A 12,410-nucleotide genomic window follows, 5' to 3' on the forward strand; every position below is an offset into this window, starting at 1 on the left:
GTGTGTGTGTGTGTGTGTGTGGGTGTGTGTGAGTTTGGCCAGTCTGCAGGCCTTTGGGGCTCTCGGATGAAAGTGTTTTCACAGATGACTCCAGTGAAAGGCCAAAGCCAGATGTTTTAAACCCCCTGAGATGACAGATGCGCACATCCCACCCACTCAACGCTCTCTTCAAGCCCCCGTCTTCACTGTTGTCAGAAAAATAACTTCTAGTTATTTTGTTCCTCTGTCCTGTTTGGGCGTTCAAATAACCTTTAGCACATCAGAGACCTCAAAAGATCACACCCACACCAGCAGCAAGTGCCTCAGGGTGGTCAGGAAAAGTGGGCATCATCATTTTAATGGGCAGTTTCAGAGTCTTCCTGTCTTTGTTTCAGCACTTTTAGGGGTGCAGTGGGTGTGATACCATGTCATCCTACATGAACATCCTGCTCTAGTGATTTACAAATAATGAAAACTCTTGAAAAGTTCCGGTATTAGAGTTAAAGAAGCAGTCAAGGCTCTGTTGATGGGTGGACGGTACAATACAAGAAGCTGGTGGAAATACGCTTCAAGATGTAGACACACGGTGAGAGATGCATCATCCTCACACTTTTAGTGAAGCATACGTCATCCACTCTTGAAATGACCTGGGATCAGCTGTGGAGTTAGGGGACAACGACGTGCAATTTGACAAAAAGAAAGAAAAAGTTAAAGATGTGTGTAGGTTGCCCTGTATGGTTTGGTAGAGGTCAGGTTTAGGAGTGGGTGTCAGTGTTTTGGGTTTTGCAGCTCGTCTAGAAAGTAAAAAAAAGTCAAGATTTCCAAAGACATTTATCTCAACCGTCTGCTGAGTTAGATGAGAAGGTTGATACTTTGTTCTCATCTAACTCTTGACCAAAAAGGTTTCCCAAAATACCAAACTATTCATTATTATTATAATAATAATCAGACTATTTGTTGTACGGACTAATTAAACCGTATGTGTGACGAGCTCACAGTTCTACATGGTTACATTACTATGTTTCTCCACTCATTCACTCAGGTTTGTCCTTTAGTTTGTCAGCTGTCTGTTCGTCTGATCTACATCAGACCGTCATAGTATATATCACAATGAGTACATTTTAAGTCTTAAATCTTTTAAGATTTATGCTTAGTTTGTGTTTTGTAAATTAGCGCTATGTGTCTGCTTTCACAACTTGAAACAGCAAACGCTGTGAATTTAAGAACTTTGCTTACGACAAAACAATTCAGTGCATCACCACATCCTAATTTTAATTTGTCCGTGAAGGCTTTACAGATTCAGATCTGTGTTTACACGGCTTTATTAATGTGCCTTTACCTTGTTATACAACTTGTTTTTATAGAGACATGCTCACAAATACAATTCATAATGCAAATGCTGAACAGCTCTGTTTGCATACAAACCTTGGCAGGCTACGTATAATTCCCCCCCCCCCCCCCCCCCACCTGTGTGAAGGGCCACCTGTTAGATTGTGATTGAAAGAGCAAGACTGCGAACACTGCCGCACATTTAAGCAGATATAGTGTGTGTGTGTGTGAGGGGGGGGGGGGCCTGGCAGAGGTCTGTAGCCCCGGGCGGAAGCACAGCGGCAGAGAGAAGAGAAGGGGATGTATGGAGAATGGAGCAGGGGAAGAAAGCAAAACAAAGATAGATGCCAGCGTGCTGTTGTCATGCCAGAACTAATCCATTCAGCCGCTCGCCCGCTCCCTGCGTCCAAACAGAAAGAGAGGGTGGGAGGGCAGGGGGGGGGCTGCATGAGATGGGCCCTCTGGGAAACGGACCTTGTGCTGCCTGCTGTACTTGTGATTGACGGATAGAGGGAGTAGAAGAAGGAGAGAAGCAGGGAGATGTGAGGACACTGAGCTCTGAAGCTTCCTCTCCTCCCTCTGCGGGCAGAGTGCTGTATTATTTATGGCCCCCGGGGCGACCCGCTCGTCTCCCTGCAGGGGGTCGCCGGACAGAGGCGGAGCTGGCACACCACTGGTAAATAATTGAGTGTTGGGAATATTAGTTATTATAAGACAGGGCTTTATTTTCTCGCTTTGAATGCCCACTTAGAGGAAAGACTGGGCTAATGATAGAGAAGTGTCCTTCCAGTAACACAAATTGAATTTTACCAGCAACGTCTCTGCTTCTGAAATAACACGCCGATGGCGCGTACTTCCTGCCTGCGCTATAAAAGTCTGAGGGAATTACCACATGTTGAACACACTTCCTCATAGCCTGGTTTCATTCTCGTATCGCGCAGCCTCTTAGCGGATGGCTTCGTTTTATCTCTTTATTTACATATAAATCCCACAGAGAATGATGAATTGGTGATGTAGATTTTACCTCTGTGCCACAGAAGTACTTAATTGTCCAGAAACAGTCACAAACTGAATAAAGGGCGTTGCACTGGGTGAGTCATTTCGATGAACTCGGTCCTCTTCTGTCCTAACTCAACAGCACTATCTGCAAGTGAAGAGTAGGGTCATTGTCTACAACAGGGCCATTGTAGGAAAGGAAACAAGTATGGAGCCAGTGGACAGGAGTAATACTATTTAGAAGTTGGAAAAATAGTGGAGCACAAAACCTTTGTAATAAAAAAATAGCGTTTTGTTTTTTGTTAAGGAACCCATGGCTTCACTTTGCAAGGTTTGAATTAACCTCATCACACCACATATGCCACTGAACGCTGTGGTAACGTTGGCCGCCGAGTGCGAGATATATTATACTGTAGCGGACTCTCTCTATTCATCCTCTCATCTCAGCAGCAGGACCTCCCCCCAGGAAGCTAAGGACATAATTCCCCCTAATCTGTGCTTTAACACCAGCAGTTGTGCTGTGTGGTCTTGTTTTCCCTTCACACCGACACGATGATAATTGGGCACGGCCCCTTAAAGGCTTCAGTGCGTAACTGTGGTAACGCAGTGCGTTTGGAGTAACGTCTTCCCATAGTTTGGTTCGTAGTATTATCTGTGCTGAAATAAATGGCGCATGCCTTCGAGTAGTCAAAGATAGAAGCTGTTTGTCTCTATTTTCCTGTAACTTCTACAATATTAGTATTTATTCAAGTACATGAAAGAATATTAAAGAACATGTCTTGTGTATGTTTCAGGGCCGAGGTGCAGCTCGTAATGTAGAACCTGCGCATGTAGTAATTTAAATGTAATAAAAGTTTATGTGATCATTTAAATGTAATAAAAGTTTGTAATGTAGTAATCGGCACATGATTTAAGAGAACCATGAGCGCATGACATTACAACAGTTTGTTTAATGTAACAAGTTATTACATTATAAGAAAATAATAAATCATTATAAACAGACATTTTTGGGGGATTAAGTTTAATAAGTAATAAGTTTAGTGCATAGTGTAATCATTGCAAAGCATTTTCCTTTGTTTTGAGCTTGAGAACCCTTCTAACATGACATCAGACACATCATTCATCATTCAGTAGGAAACTGATGAAGCCTCTTAGATATTTGACATCCAGAGATTCTTGGCATATGAATTTAATTTAATCGTTAGCTGAACAAAAAAGTGCTGTCACTTCATGTGAACTCTTTTTTTTATTTTTATATATGCACATGACTCCACAGCTTTCCCCGCCATTCTTGCCAAAAATGTATATTGAAGATTCTTTAGCTGATGGTGTGAGAGAAACTGCTGCATCAGCATTATTAGGCTGAACAAAGCAGCTGGACGCACCGGTGGCCTTTCACACGCTGCTTTTTGGCCAAGATACCCGATGGATGAGGGCGGGGATTGTGCTTTGCCACGTATCGTTTGGATGGTTCCAAATAAAATACATATTTAATATTCGGCATATTCTTCCTTTCAACACTCCATTGTCTTAGTTTATAATGTATTGTGTTCCTCTATACTGTAAAGGTTTTGAACCTAGAATGGTGCAGAAGTTGACTAACATTCACTGAGTTTAAATATTCAGTATTGTTGGGTATTACTGCTGGTTGTAACATTTAGTTGTAGAAGCCAGTGGCCTTGCCTTCTGTGTGAAGCACCTTTTTATTGGCTAAGATGCCCGATGGAGGAGGGCTACATGATACATGGGGAAATGATTGGCAACTCTTTCTGTGATGCCCATGTATGTAATGCTTTATAAACATACTTATATATGTGTTATAAACTGCTTACAACACTGTATAGTTATACATATTCATAATGCTCTATTACTATAAACATAACATACTGCATGACATGAGGTCAAATATAATGTATTATAAATCCCATAGTTGTACATTATAATTAGTTATGAGACTATAAGTCACTATAACGGGTCACTGTTTGCTTTAGGTAAAGTAAAAATCATTTCTTGCACAGATTTAAATACATTTAAATACTTTACTTACAGCCAACAATTACCACTTTAAGAAACTTATCAGTTTATAATATGGGAATATAATAATAACTATGGGAATTATACGACACATGATCCTTTCAAAAAGAAAAGTCAGTTAGTGGTCAGTAATTATGATGATACTTGACCTTATAGGTCAATACAAAATGCTTCATGAAGCAGTATGAATTATGAGCGCTTAGAACTGTAATTGTACTATGCTTTAAGCAGATTATAGACATAAGCATTATAGAAAGTGTTGCCATCTAGTGATTTACATTGTATTTTCTAGTTTATTATGATCTTTTTTTGATCTACTGATTATTCTGCCTTTATTCTGCGATATATTATGTCCCTTAAGTTGTACGATATACACTGAGCTTGAGTTTCAGAGTTGTGTCTCTGTGTGCTCTTGTACATTTGGTTTGTTTGTGTTCCTGGTTACAACATGTCACAAAATAAACATTGGCTTAAGAGTAAATTATGTATCTAATGTCACGTATGAAGGGTTCCCAGACTTTAAAAAAAAAAAAGGAAAATTCCTTTTTTTAAATGCAAATACACGATGCACTAAAACTATTACATTATTCAACAAGTGTTTTTGCCTAGTTTTAATGTAATAATTTTCACATAATGTAATAACTTATTACATGTTATTACGTTATGCACTCAAGGTTTTCTTATGTGCTGGTTTTTTACATTGTACATTTTTATTTCATTTAAATTACTACATTATTCACAGTTATCACATTATGAGTTGCTACATCTTCGCCTCCCTAAGAGGCCATCCTTACCATAATAACACTAATTAAGGAGCAACGAAATTCAGACGGCTGGCTTCACCACAGTTTGTCATTACCCCGACCCCTGCTCTGTAATTATTATTTTTGTATTGCCTACAATGGTCCTAATACGCCGTCGTAGTTTTCTCATAGACTACAATACGATCAACTATTTGCAACCAGTACAGTCGCCCCCTCCTGGCCATTAGAAAGAATGCAAGTTTAAGGCACTTTTGCATTGGCATAGGTTTCGGCCCGCATATTTATGACTTTTATGACATTTTATGACCTTATGACATAATATACAAAGACTGATTTACTATATAAATCATCTATATGTACTATACTTTGATATTTGTAATACAATTTAATGGCATATAATATAATGTATATATTTGTTTTTAAACATACTATGACATTTCTATGCCCGCGGGCTGTAAGTTGAATATAACTGTACATACTATGTATTCTTAAGACATACTATACTATGACTATTTGAAGACATTTTATGACATTAGACCATGAATTTATATACTAGGCAAGGCAAGTTTATTTGTATAGCACATTTCAACAACAAGGCAATTCAAAGTGCTTCACATAAAATCATTAAAAGCATCAAAACATAAGGCAAAATATTCATTGAAATATTCATTAAACATTAACAGTCATTACAACACTAAAAAGCAGCGTAAGAAATAAAATACAAAATGCAAGAAATTGATTAATATCTTTGAATCTGTTTCAATTAAAAGCAGCAGCAAACAGAAAAGTCTTCAGTCTTGATTTAAAGGAGCTGAGGGTCTCAGCAGACCTGCAGCTTTCTGGGACTTTGTTCCAGATGTGTGGAGCAGAAACACTGAACGCTGCTTCTCCATGTTTAGTTCTGACTCTGGGAACAGAAAGCAGACCGGTCCCAGACGACCTAAGGGGTCGGGATGGTTCATAAGGTAGCAGCAGATCAGAGATGTGTTTTGGCACTAAACCATTCAGTGCTTTATAAACCAACAGCAGGATTTTAAAGTCAATACTTTCTTGGACAGGAAGCCAGTGCAGTGCTATACACACACTATAATTTTGTAATGACATACTATGGCATTTTACACTTTATATGACACTAGTGCCGTGCCAATTTGGAGCATGTGACCGTTTGAAGCAGTCCACTGACTCACGGAAGAGCTGTTGTTGGGGGATGTGACCTGGAAGTGAGGAATCGTTTGTTTGTAGAGTTAATATATCCAGCAGCAAAAGGGAACTGCAGTCAACGAGCCACGGCCTGTAAAGGCCAACTGTGAATACCATGCTGGAGGGCATATATATACAAATATATACACACACACACATATTGTAAGTGCTGATATCATGTGATCATATAAGGTGCAGCTGTAGAAATCAGATTATTTATGGCACCTCCAGCTCAGACTGGCTGCTGCGTGTGTGCGTGCGGATGTCAGCATATGTGCGAGTCATTACCATGCGGTCGCTCGCCTGATTCACTTTGAGGAAACTGCTCATTTTTGCTTCGAGCGCTGTTCATATGATTGGGACAGTCAAGACGACACTTGTGTGAGTCACCCCCCGAATCTCCATACGCAGCCTCTGTGCACCTGCCGTTCATAATTTTCATTCCAGTGAGGGACGGGTTTTATGGGAAACGTGCTGAATCTGTGTAAAATGTATCAAATACTCAACATTCATCCATTCAACAACAGTGGAAAATAACAGATGGAACTATACGACAGTTTAGGCATCGAACAAAAAAAAAAAAAAAAAAGCGCAAAGAGACAAAAAAAATGAAGATAGAAAAAGTCTTTCATTTTCAAGTCTTGACTCAACACCTCAAAGCAAGGCGCGTGTAATTTTAGCAATATGTGTGTTGAGCGAAGCGTATGTAAGATACTGTCAGCAGACTTCATGCTTTCATTTAGCAGCTGATAATGTGGTCAGATGTAACATGAAACTAAATAAAGCAATATGGGATGCGGCTTCCTTTATCATTCTATTTCATCTTCTTTAACATTTATAACAGATTTGGGGGTTTAGTCGTCACCGGCTCCAGAGTACATCCTCCCCTAGACGAGACAATGAACTGGCATTAAAACAGGTCCAGGTAAACTCATCTAAGGTTCCTTCAATAGGATTTCAAGTGTTCATACCAATTAATAACAAACACTGAACACTTTGTGGTGCATTCATGCACTAGTGTGAAGCTCAGACATCAGGTCCATCATCGGGATGTTTAATGTTAACAGTGTTCCATCCTCAGGAGATCAAACATCATTGTTAAAATGAATTTAGTAGCTTTTAGACTTTGAAGCTGATCTCTGTCCACTTTTGTTTGGTTTGAAAAACCAAAAAGTAAATTTAAAAAAAGGACTGCGAAGATGATACATTTTCTACAGCACTTGAATGCACCAAGTCACAGCAATTCACCATCGCACTTGATCATTCATATCGTCTGCCTGATTCATAGCCATTATTAGGCCGATGTGCATCTTGGTGCACAGACGGAGCTGCATAAGAATAATATGATTCGTCAGAAAGGCCACACCAACATACCGCACAAACAAAACTCACGCTCTACGAGCAAAACTAAACACTAACTTCTCTGCAGACGCTTCTTTCTCCATTGCAACATCTTTTTAAATCAAAATGTGTGAATTTTGGATCAAATCTTTTTCAGGATTGTCAAACAACCTCTTAATCATTAACATTCAAGTATTCCTAAAGTCACTAAGTACTAAACAACTGCTAGCTTTAAGCTACGTTGGGATTTTCTAGAAAAAAAAGATGCAAAAGCTGCAACAGTCATCAGAGGTACATGGGTAAATATTAACGTCGCAAAATTATAAAAAGCACCCAAAAATGTTTTGCTCATATACTGTAGTTTGATTCATGTTAGCGCGGTGTTCCCTTTTTGCTATGTTGTTGTATTTGTATGTTATAGCTGGGCTGTGCTCGAGCTCTAGAGCCTATCTTTGGAGTGTGACCTTTGTCCAAAACTTCCACATTGGGAAAATAATGACGACGGTTCCCTGTGCTGTGTTTTCTCCAGGTACAAGGAGTTGATGACGGGAAAGACCGCCAGAGAGATCATCGCTATCTTATGGATCCTCTCCTTTGTCATCGGCCTCATCCCCTTCTTTGGCTGGAACTTGAAGTACACGAGCTGCAGGAACGGCAGCTCTGGGGCGGACAACACTACGAGGGTCGGCGGAGACTTAGTACAGAGCTGCAACCTCAGGTGCTTCTTTGAGAGCGTGGTGGACATGCACTACATGGTCTACTTTAACTTCTTTGTGTGCGTGCTGCCTCCGCTGCTCATCATGCTGGGCATTTACCTGAAGATCTTCACTGTGGCCAGGAAGCAGCTGAGACAGATCGAGCTGAAGTGCGTGGGTAACGGGGACAGCCATCACCACGGGCTGCTGCAGAAGGAGATCCGGGTGGCCAAATCCCTCTCCATCATCGTGGGACTGTTCGCCGTCTGCTGGCTGCCCGTCCACATCCTCAACTGCCTCACGCTGTTTTACGAGGAGCTGCATAAGCCCGAGATTGTCATGTACGTTGCCATCATTCTGTCTCACGCCAACTCCGCGGTCAACCCCGTCATCTACGCTTACCGCATCCAGGACTTCAGGAACACCTTCCGAAAGATCCTGACCCAGCACGTCCTTTGCCGCAGGGAGGAGCTGTACGTCAGCTCCAACAGCAGCAGAAGCAACAGAGAACAGATCACCATGACCATCGACCCTCTGCCATAGAGAGAGCCGGCACTGAGGGGAGTTTCATCTGCGTCGACTCTGATGTTTCGGTCTTGACTTTAATTTCCACTGAGGTTTATATGTTTACAGAACGAGGGTGATATGTGAAGAACCGATGTCAAATGCGAGTTGAATGTGGACATTTATTTATGAATCAGGGGTCAGGCAGTGTGATGTTGAATGGCAAGTCTTACGTAACCCTTTGTATTGTGAAGGATTTCAGATTTAAAAAAAAATGTTGAAGCTAACTGGATTTGTAGGACTGTGAACCGGATCCAAACTACATTCTATAATGCTATTTATCATTCTGAATCCCCTGTTTCAACTCCAAACACTCCCTTTGCCTTGCTATTTTATACTGTCAGTGTTTATTAATTTATTTAAAGATCAAAAAACATCATGTGGCTAGAACTGTGCTTGTGGACCTGGAGAGGCACAATGGTAGTAATCTACATCTGTGGTTGTTTTTGGCTCGTGGCCCTTTCATGAATTCATACTGCATCATTCTACAAAAAGATTTTCTGTATCAATACTTTTATTATAGCAGAGATGTTCTTCAGCTGTTGCTTCAACTATGCCAGTGTTGTCCTGCTGCTGCACTAGTAAATCCTCCACAACGTAATGTTTGTACAGGCGGAGGGACACGCTCTTCAACAGAGGGATCACAAACGACAAGGACCCTCATACATACTTAATTAGAAGTAAAGGGGGGGAGTGCTTTTGCTTGACAAAACAGAAATGCTTGATCCCATGAATCATCTCCCATCCCAAAATGACCCCTGTGGCTAAAAGCATTGTTGTGGCGACTAAATAAACAGCAAGATCTGGTTCAGTCTAGCAGACCCAGACATAAGAAGTAGTTTAGCAAAACACACCTGCGGCGGCGGTGCTCCATATAATTTCCATGTTGACGTTTCTTCAGACAAAAGCTCAGGAAGTGGGAAAATGATTGTACCCTTTATAAAAAAAAAAAAAGATGGCATCTGCACAGAGACATTTAGCTTTGAGCAATCACATGTCACATTTGATACATTTTTTTTTTCCCCATCATCCAAGCTTCTGGCCCACATGCATCTCGTGGCATACATCGCATAAAGCACCATTGACATTGACCCCCCCCCCCCCCGTTCCCTCAGACTTAGCTGGGATCCTGAGGCTCTCATACAGTCAGACCTCCAAAAAGCTGCTGAAGTCACTGACTGAACTCAGATGATCAGTTTCATTTGAGAAAACATTCCTGTTTAAAGGGTGAAACCTCTAAAATATGTTGCACTGAGGACTCAATTCGCTTTACTCTTTAGCGCTACTAACAGCGCTCGCAAAGATAGGCGACCAGTCCAGCTGAACCCCCAAAAAATAGTATGTCATTTTGAAGTAGGTAACAATAATGAAATGTTTTCTGAGAAGCAAATTCTTACTTCTTTGCACTCGACGGTGCTCGTACGCAGCATCATAGTTTGAGGCAATACAGCTGCAGCACTGCTTTCCACCGTGTCTAATGTTAAAGCACCTTAAAGTGCGTCGTCTCGTCTCTTGATTTCGCAGCGGTCGGCAGTATTGTGAATGGTCCTGTTGAGCTTATAAAACTGAAGAAATTGGCGTAAGGTGACAAAAACAAATTGAATTAAATCAGAGCAAAGCACAGTGTTGTTTGGAGTATTACTTGTGAAAAAAAAAAAAAAAATGAGGGTCACCTCAGAGCCATCACTACACAAATGAAAACACATTGCACTGACATTTTCGATTATTTCCTGTTTGGTGTGCTTTATTGTTGGTGGTGAACCATGTCATGTTGGTGTTTTAAGAAGTGTCGAGCACCACTGCTTCACTATCGCCCGTCATGTCCAGTATACCACCTCTAACTAACTCCAAGGGCTAAATACGGGAGTGTGCCAAAGTTTTAGTACATTCCAATGGAGACATCTACACTGTAACTGCACTGTACTGTTGTGTCATTGTCTTTGTTGATTGACGTGTAAAAAATAAGTACTGTAGGTGTCCAACTTTCTACAAGCTATTGATCGATGTCAAACAATTGCCTTCTTTTGTGATTTTAAAAAAGGTAAGATGGACGATAAGTTGATCTCGTTTCAACATTCCTGCCTTTCATTCCGAAGTACCTATCAGTCTGTCAGTATGCTATAGTGTTGTTGTACTAATCAGGAGAAACATCCACTGTGGTCACGCTGATGTTCAAACTGAGAGGCCATTCTTTCTTTCTTTCAACACAACTGCAACTGCGAACGGATACTGCTATTTAACATGATGCAACCTGTATGTATGGTGGATTATTTTGTTGATAAAGGCAATATTTATATTGTTACAGATCAGTCTGTATTCCTTCATTTCAATTTCATGACTATTTATTTCTACAATCGCCACAAAGGAAACATGCAGACATGCACTACTTCCCTAATTGATGCAGCTCCAGATAAAAAGGAACCTAAAAATAAAGCCGCACATACTCAATGAGCAGCTGTGTGGTTTCCCTGGAAACAGATTAAGAACCCTTCCAAAATAAAAAATAAATAAAGCAACATCTGGTGTCTTTCAGCGAGACGAATGAAAGAGCAGAAACCGTGGTAGAGTTCCCGTGCTCCGATCCTCTCCGCGGTGACCCAAAGTGTCCAAAAACCATCGTCTCTCTCTCATCCAACAGGGCCCACGACGACGCGCCGGTCCTCCTGCTGCACTGAACGGACCTCACGGGGCTGCCGTCCCGCCAAGCAGCGCGGACATCTGCTGATCGGACACGCTCTCCTGCCGAGTCCAACCCGTGGCCTGGCACAGGTACACGGCCAGGATGTGTTTGCACTGCGGAGAAAAGAGTGCGGACTCGTTACGTGAACGTGGGCTGTGAAGCCCGTGATGCCCGCTTCAATAACTTAAAATTCAAAGTTCTCATGTAAACACCAGACTAGAGAGAAGCTGCTTGGCTCAGACACGCTGGAAACTTCCCACCGAGCAAACTTCAATCCAGGAATATTAGTCACAAGGCAAATGCCACAACAATTTCCAATAATTACATCAAATTATAAACATTTCTAAAAATGAAAAGCGCAGTGGTCCAGCGGGTTGTTATGACTGTGTATTATTTTCCAGATGGAGTGTTTGTGCAATGAATGAGATCCTAACTTGTGACGTTAAATATGGGGTTCAATGACAGTGCAGTTCTGCATCTGTGTGCATGTGTCACCGAACGCGTTCAGAAGCTCCTCTCATTACTATTAACGTGTTAATCATTGACTTGTTTTCACCCTCAGCCTATTCAATGCATTAGAAATGAGATTTCCTCCACAGTGACACGCCGGTGGATTAGTGTTTTACATAAACGATGAGCCAAAGGGCGGCGAATAGGACAACGGTACAGAAGTTTGTTTACTAGCTTCTCCTATCGACTCTTGTTTATTAGCGCTGTCTGCTGTTGGTGGGAGCGCTCCGTTATCTGTCCTACTGGTCAGAGCAGTATGGACCTTGTTTGGCCTTATCCAGTCATGTTGGACTCTATAGAGCGGCTCCAGCGGGGGGG

The 12,410-nt window shown here is 41.4% G+C and overlaps 2 protein-coding genes across 3 annotated transcripts in view; one reads left to right on the forward strand and one right to left on the reverse strand.

Annotated features, from left to right (window-relative positions):
* The window catches only part of adora2b (adenosine A2b receptor), a 12,974-nt gene extending 1,763 nt beyond the window's left edge, over nt 1–11,211 (forward strand). Inside the window, exons 2-3 of one of the 2 annotated variants that reach the window (XM_031857309.1) lie at nt 8,173–8,361; nt 8,482–11,211. In XM_031857309.1, coding sequence (XP_031713169.1) covers nt 8,173–8,361; nt 8,482–8,881 — 589 coding nt within the window. In that variant the 3' untranslated portion in view covers nt 8,882–11,211. Of the gene's footprint in view, nt 1–8,172 lie in introns of both variants that reach the window. The other variant, XM_031857308.1, reaches the window with a different exon arrangement.
* Nucleotides 6,126–12,410, reverse strand: part of zswim7 (zinc finger, SWIM-type containing 7) — a 20,300-nt gene continuing 14,015 nt past the window's right edge. The window contains exon 5 of the mRNA XM_031857311.1: nt 6,126–11,695. Within this exon, the coding sequence (XP_031713171.1) occupies nt 11,585–11,695 (111 nt within the window). The 3' untranslated portion in view covers nt 6,126–11,584. The remainder of the gene's footprint in view (nt 11,696–12,410) is intronic.

Source organism: Anarrhichthys ocellatus, unplaced genomic scaffold (genome assembly GCF_004355925.1).
Source record: "Anarrhichthys ocellatus isolate YVR2014 unplaced genomic scaffold, GSC_Weel_1.0 scaffold18, whole genome shotgun sequence".
In the NCBI taxonomy this organism is placed as follows: Eukaryota; Metazoa; Chordata; class Actinopteri; order Perciformes; family Anarhichadidae; genus Anarrhichthys; species Anarrhichthys ocellatus.